We start from the raw sequence: 7,648 nt of genomic DNA, 5'->3' as shown, positions 1-7,648 counted from the left end.
TACAACAAACCTTGTATAAAATGACGATCTCCGTTGTGGGATGGGCAAAGTTGATTGTTGTCAGCTTTAACTGTTCAACGTTTCGCTTCCACTGTATTTGATGAAACTAATTTCATAATCCTTACTACAGTGACTTGTGCATCTAACAACAACGTATGAAATTACCATGACAAAATACCATTCATCAAAACTAGTCTACACTGATTTAATTGACGGAAAAACATTCGATTGTTCATTACTACTAATGCCAGTATTGTCAACTGGTTTCTTGCCTACCAGCGCTCGCGCGGTACCACGTGATCAAAACATGTGACGTCACCGTGGCTTCTCCTATACGTGTACTGTTAACATTGTCGGCAATGTGACTTCATTTGGTCTAGCTGGGCCCGTGCTTATACAACTTAAAGTCTAGTCTCTAATAAAGTCCAGACTTTATAATGTAATGCTATTTGAATGGCGTTGCAATGACGTTAAAGTCTGGACTTAAAATTTTAAAGTCTAGAGCACGGGGCCAGATTGTTTCAAGGGAAATAATCCTGTACAATTAGAATAGACTGGTGTCAGTAGCTGTATTAACAAAAAGCGAATCAAACGTGAAGCACTTAGTAAAGCGAAAGTCCGGGAAAGTACCTTGGGAAACTTCTGCGATGTAATTTTTAATTTCCTTGAGTTTTAATATTGAAGACGACTTGTTGAATTACGAGGGTATTACTTTTAACTTAATTTTTCATATTCATTCACACGTAACTATGATAAAAATTTAACATTGAATTTTGTTCCAGGATTATCAATTTTGATTGTGAAACAAAATAGAACTAAGAAAGTTTGAAACATATTTTATTACTTTTATAAAAACAAAAGAGTATAATTTCCGCCCGCACCCCCTAAAAATATTTGTTAGAATTAGTGTAAGTTTAGGGTTAGGGTTAGTTATATACAATACCTTTTTAAACATTTTGTTCTATAAAAGCAACATAATGTTTATATTTCGTAATCTAGTATCCAGTGTTGGAGATTAAATTTTTTGGCCAGTATCCCAGTTGGATACTAACATTTCAAAATCTGGTATCCCACCTGAGAATTTAGTTATTATATGGCATCCCAGTGGGATACTGGGTTCTTGAAGTTTGGTATCCAAAATTAAATTCTGGTATCTCCGGGATAATCTCGAACACTGGTATCAGACCTTGCTTTTTAATATGCGCGAGTGCGATCATGCTTCTACAGCGCACGCAATACCAATCTGGCAAGTGTGAAAAATAACGCACGTTACACTTAACAAACGGGCCACGTAAATAATTTTGTATATTGATTTCCACAATTTATGTTGTAGCTTATAAAAAGACCACTTTAATAATACCAGAAAAAAATAAAAATGACGTGAACGGTAGTGTCCAACCAAGCTTTTAATATATGACAGGCACTTATTTTTGCTATACAAATTGGAAAACATTGGTTGAATAGACATCTGCGAAGACGAACCAATCTGATCAAAACTCCTTTGCCTATATTCAGGGTTGCAGAAAGTACTCGCCTGCTCGCCAAATGCATGTAAATATTCTGACGAACGAGTTAAAAAATACAACTACTTGTCCGACGGGCGATCTATCTTCTTCTAACAACCGTAAACTCCCCCTCCCCCATCGAATCCGCAACTCTGCATCAGCCCTACCAGAATTCCAAACCATTCAAACAAACTGTTCAGAATTATCATGAAATACACAATACATTTACCGGATTGAGAATAAACAAGAAGAAATGTGAAAAACTTGATCTTTTCCTAAATATTTTTTTATTATTATTGTTTTTTGTTAATCAAGGGGTTCTTTTGGGGGGTGGGGGTGGGCTTGATTTTGTTTACAACATGATGTTGATCACTTGGCCAACCAAATGTCATTAATAATGTTTTTGTCAAATTTCTATCTATCATTTGAAATCTATATTATAATATTGTTAAACAATAATATATTATTCTATAGGCTGGCGGACTAGTAGAAATACTTGCGGGCTAGTATGTTTTAGTTGGTTCAGGTCTGGAGGGCTAGTAAACTATTTTCTGTTTCTGCACCACTGCGAGTGTTCTCTAGCCATGGTCTACTTACACTACGGCTAGAGATGTATGGATGTATCAAATGGAAAAACCAAATAGTTGCCAGCTATTGTGTAAGAAATATATTCTCTCCCCCCCCCCCCCCCCCCAAAAAAAAAATAATCAAATGCCACCAGTCTTTATAAACACAGCTGTCAGCATTCACATCAGTTATTTATCTTGATTCCATGAATACTAGAACATTGTAGAAAAACAATCGAACATGTTCAGTGTATTTTATTGACTAATGTTAGTATTTTAGTTGTTAATTACAATTTACAGTATCACAATATTGAACAACGAAATACAAGTTTTTGTGATGTAACATGCTAGTAATTCTAAGCCGATGTGGCCCAAATTTAAGATTCTGTCATGCTATATTGCCATGACAGGGCTCGAACTTGAGAATTTTTTTCCCACAGCAATTTTTAAAAGAATTGCAGTGGGTGAAACATTCCACCGACGGCGATTTTGAAGCCTGCCTTTTGCAATTTTTTTAAAAGTGACATTTGCAAAAAATATACCTAACTTTAAGGCTATCTTGTTATATGTAGACATTTTTTAAATGTGCAAATGGTTAAATATTGGCAGATAATGTACACCAGGTGTATACATTTTACCATTGTTGAGGAGCTTTACCGATGGCACAAAATGCTGTCGGTGATGCTCCCTACCTACGACAATTTATATCTCAACGACGGCAATTGCCGTCGGTGCTGCCGTTAAGTTTGAGCCCTGCATGATGTGACTATACACTACTTAGGTAATGTGTGTTACGTAACAGCTTACTAAAAACCACATAGTTTTTATCTTGTCAGGATGCCCTAATATTAGGAGGGTTAGTGATTTTTCTTGGAGACTAGTAATTTTTCTAGCCTACTAGTCCCCCAGACCAGGAGCAATATTTCACAATTTCTACCCCTGTACTATTGGACTGACATCTTGTTGACTGTTAATGTATTTCAGAGGCTGAAGAACCGATGGAGGAGCAAGTTGATGATGATGATAGCGGATACACCGAGTTGTTCTGTGGGCGGGTTATGCATGTTCTGGATCCACAGAACTTCTGGGTGCAAATTGGAACTCGTAAGTGTGACCACAAGTGTCTTTTGTACAGTGTAATGCTTAATATCCATCTCGGAAAGTCTATCAGGTATAACTGCAACATGTTATTTGGAGATCCAAATCAATCTTAATCTTATGGTTTTCAAGATAATGTTTTTATATTTAAATCTGTTCATAATATCTTTATAAATAGCAAACATTCTGTGTTTGAATTGGAACATGAAAGTGAACACAAGTGTCTTTTGTACGGTGTAAAGCATAATATTCATCTCGGAAAGTGTCTCAGTTATAATTGCAACAACTTGTCGGGGCCAACCAGTCTATTGAAATAAAAAGTAGTCTGAACACTTTGGCCGATTTTGCTTACTAGCATACAGAGCTACATTGTAGTTACTGATGTGTTTTTTCCTGTAGTGTGTGTATATACAGTTGAATCCCATTGGCTCGAACCCTGTTGGTGCTTGAGAAAGTGTTCGACCCACCTCTAGGCTGAGTACCACATGTAAACTTAATCACTTGACAAGTAGGGATATAGCTACCACTCACAGTTAAAACATCACCCAACCTTAGAATAATTAATTATTATCCTCAGTCTTTCCTACATCCAATATTCAGAGGACCTACAATTTACCTGGTCATGATATTAGAATTACCACCTATAGAGATAATTAATTATTATCTTCAGTCTTCTCTACATCCAATATTCAGACGACCTACAATTTACCAGGTCATAATATTAGGATTACCTCTCTATATATTTTGGGTAAGCCACGCCTACAGTTTACTTTAGTCGGTCTGACTTAGATTACCAGCTGTCCTTTCCACACTAAGCAAAACAAGAATACACATAGGTATAATACTTGAATGCCACAACAAAATACCCTTCAGTTACTACAGAGCAGTAAAATATAGTTACCTATGTCCACTGGACTAATAAAGTTCGCCCAGCCGACAGCATTTCCACTGCCTCTATACATATTTGCCACCCAAGTTCCTAGATACAGAACGAACTCCCAGCTTATATCCCCTATTTGGATTTTTGGCAGCTGGGTCCCATCTTTTGCAGTCCTGCCATTTATGGACGAGTGGCGAAATAATGGCCACACCGATTCTCTAAAACTACCAACAGTACAGATACCATCTAACTAATAGGGGAACCTTCTTGGGTAATTACTCCATGCACTGGCTTTCGATCATTAAAGTGCTACTCCAGTTGTTTCAGACCCCGGTCAAAAGTTAATGTGCAGGCGGCTGTCTCCGTCACACACACACACACACACAGAGTAGAATCTTGTTGGTTCGAACTCGGAAGTGTCGATCGAAACACCACAACACTCGAACAAAAAATGAAGTCCCGAGTTACACTTACACGTTGACCGAACGGTTAGGTATAAAGAAATAGGGGATTATACCAACACTAACAGGAAGGAATGACTGCTACAAAAAACATCAACCATAATGTCGGGAAGTTACTAGTAGCCGTGTTGCTGACATTCAGTCTCACAAATGTTACCAACATTTCCCACATTACGTCTTGGTGCTTTATACAGACAATGATGCTAATCATGACTGAAATTTGGTCTACATTACCAAGTATTCCCTTATTTCTTGTAAGTTAGCAGTGAATTTTTGATGTATATTATAACTATGTTATTTATAAACATGAATGTGCAATGTCTCTTGTATTACTGGTTTGCAGTGTGTAACAGCATTGACACTTTCCTATAATGATTTTATGCACGTCTTTGATATTTCATTGATACAAAATAATAGACAAATTTCTAATAAAGCTACTGGTACATAAAGAATGACTAGTTAATGATGTCGGATATCAGGCCGAATGGAGAAATTCTACTTGACAGAGTCTCACGGAATTTCTCATTCTTACCTAAACAGAATAAAGCAGTCGGATATCCGACATCATTAATTAGTTATCTGCAGACCATAAAAATTAAGGGGAAAAGCTATTATTTCTGTTATTTCAGCCACATTGTACGATGACCTAGAGGTCAAATGAGCGATTTTGTAAAGTAGCTATGCGTGTGACGTCATATGAGTGACGTAAAAAGTCATAACCTGCTAGTAGCAGGATATGACTTTGCTTTATCCGTCGTCATATTCTGTCAATAGAAACGGTGGTTGCAGGAGAAATGTATATAAAATGTTTGCTGGTATTTTAAGTTTGTTAACACTGTGTACATGTAGCTGCCAATATATTTCATGTTTTCATTTTACCTTTCAGAAAACTGTTTTGATGAGTTTTCCAGTTTGGAGGATTCCTTTCAAGAATTTTGTGAAGAAGTTGGCACATTTCCATCCATCCCCGCCCAATCGATAGAAGAAGGATCTTATGTCTTGGTGACATCTCCCGATGAAGCGGGCAAATGCAAGAGAGCTCAGGTTGCTCGTACAAACAAGTTAGTAAATGATTCATTTTGAGTTTCATTTTTATGCATTATATACAGGGCTTCTAGAAATTTTTTAAAATCCACTAGTCATGGGATTAGGGATTTTAAAAATTTGCTAGCCACGATTAAAAATTCACTAACTCTACTTTAAGTTAATATAATTTAACTAATTAATAGTAACACTTGGTGGTGGTGAAAGCAGGTTATACATATTTACAAATTAGTCTTTTAACTGCCGAATTTGACAAAAAGTTTTCACTAGCTGTCGGGCACGGCAATAGTAGCTCTTTACTAGCCCAACATTGCAGGCATCTAAATAAGTCGAGAATGGTAGTTCAGGTTACAGGGAGATTACCACATGTAAGAAAAGTCGAGAATGGTGTTTCGTTCTCGACAAACAGTTCAACGTAACGGTAGTTTCGTTTCCGAATGTAAACCAGGCAATGCATTCCAAACTTTTCATTTTCTCGGACATACTTGTGCAATTGCAAGCAATTATAGTCAATCCGCGTTTAAGCAGCGTCCACTAGATCAATTTACTTCTGTGTTTCATTTTCTCATACGAAATTGCACTGATGTTCGTGCGCATTTGTGCAGTTGCAAAGCAGTTTCGGCAATCCGCGTTTAAGCAACGCCCGCTAGATAAATTTACTTGCGGATTTCGTTTCTCGTACCGAGGTTTGCACACATCAATATCATATTAGAACATTCGCGTTAAAAGTGGTACTAACAGGAATTCAATTCTAGCTTTCATATAGTTGTAGTAACCTATAGGTTACCAGGCTATTTTTTATGGTAACCTGTAAATGGGTTACCATAATCTAGAAGTCCTGATTATATGTGGCTTTTGCTTTTATTGGGAAGTAATCACGCCTGTGTCTTGAACTTGGGTGTGCAAAATGTCACTCCTCTTGAAAATGGCAAAGTATGTAAAGTTTTGCATTCAGATCCGTTTCTCACAAGTCGTAGAGTAATGAAACTTGGTTATACTATTATAGTTGCACCTGTGGATGTTCATCACAGTGCACCAAAAAGTTTTATCGTAGACGAGACATTTATTTCTGTAGGAATAGTTGTTTAGAGTTTATATGATGTTTATTTCTGTAGGAATAGTTGTTTAGAGTTTATATGACGTTTATTTCTGTAGGAATAGTTGTTTAGAGTTTATATGATGTTTATTTCTGTAGGAATAGTTGTTTAGAGTTTATATGACATTTATTTCTGTAGGAATAGTTGTTTAGAGTTTATATGACGTTTATTTCAGGGAAAAGGGAATGGTTGATGTTTTCTACATGGACTACGGGAACACCGAACTAGTGACCACTAACAGACTGTGTCAAGCTGTGCCGGCGTACTTCTTTGCTGTAAACCTAGAACTGATGAAATGTGGTTTAGCAGGAATCAGACCGGTAAGTTTGTTTCCACTACACTCGGTTTTCCCCATGAGTAAAATCATGGTGAGCTGAAGATCGCTCTTGAAATGGTACTTGGCCAGCAATCACCGGAACTTTCAAATAAAATTTATTAAATGTTTTCTTGCATGGCGATCAATTTGCTGCTCTCCTAAAGACAAATGTGGAGGTGAGTAGGAGTGATCACTTGTTTTTCTTAGTGAAGAATGACATTCGGTCATCCTAACCTCCTGAAGGCGGGATGTAGCCCAGTAGTGAAGCGCTTGCTTGATGCGCCGTCGGTCTGGGGTCGATGGGCTATTTCTCGTTCCAGCCAATGCACCACGACTGGTATATCAAAGGCCGTGGTATGTACTATCCTGTCTGGGATGGTGCATATGTAGCGAGTTTCCTCTCTAAAACTATATGTCAAAATTACCAAATGTTTAACATCCAATAGCAGATGATTAATAAATCAATATGCTCCTCACCCCTAGGCTACCCCACACCAAATTTGTTTTTAATTTTTAAAAAAAATGTTTTTATTATTATACAGTAGATCATTTATAACTGGCCTGTAGTAAAACGTGGTTTCATGTGATAAATATATATACAAGTATAATATTATATAATGTTTTTTTGTTTTGTTTGTGATATCCTGGTTGCAGGCTAGTGCAGTGCATAAAATTTCTTAT

At 37.0% G+C, this 7,648-nt stretch overlaps 1 protein-coding gene across 2 annotated transcripts in view; it reads left to right on the top strand.

Moving 5' to 3' along the window:
- Nucleotides 1–267: 267 nt before the first annotated feature.
- Nucleotides 268–7,648, top strand: part of LOC121383175 — a 28,050-nt gene continuing 20,669 nt past the window's right edge. The window contains exons 1-4 of one of the 2 annotated variants that reach the window (XM_041513017.1): nt 268–705; nt 3,056–3,175; nt 5,397–5,571; nt 6,827–6,971. In XM_041513017.1, coding sequence (XP_041368951.1) covers nt 3,070–3,175; nt 5,397–5,571; nt 6,827–6,971 — 426 coding nt within the window. In that variant the 5' untranslated portion in view covers nt 268–705; nt 3,056–3,069. The remainder of the gene's footprint in view (nt 706–3,055; nt 3,176–5,396; nt 5,572–6,826; nt 6,972–7,648) is intronic. The other variant, XM_041513018.1, reaches the window with a different exon arrangement.

The sequence above is a fragment of the Gigantopelta aegis genome, chromosome 10 (assembly GCF_016097555.1).
Source record: "Gigantopelta aegis isolate Gae_Host chromosome 10, Gae_host_genome, whole genome shotgun sequence".
Classification (NCBI taxonomy): domain Eukaryota; kingdom Metazoa; phylum Mollusca; class Gastropoda; order Neomphalida; family Peltospiridae; genus Gigantopelta; species Gigantopelta aegis.
Note: the sequence above shows the minus strand (reverse complement) of the source record. Positions and strands in the feature narration are given on the sequence as shown.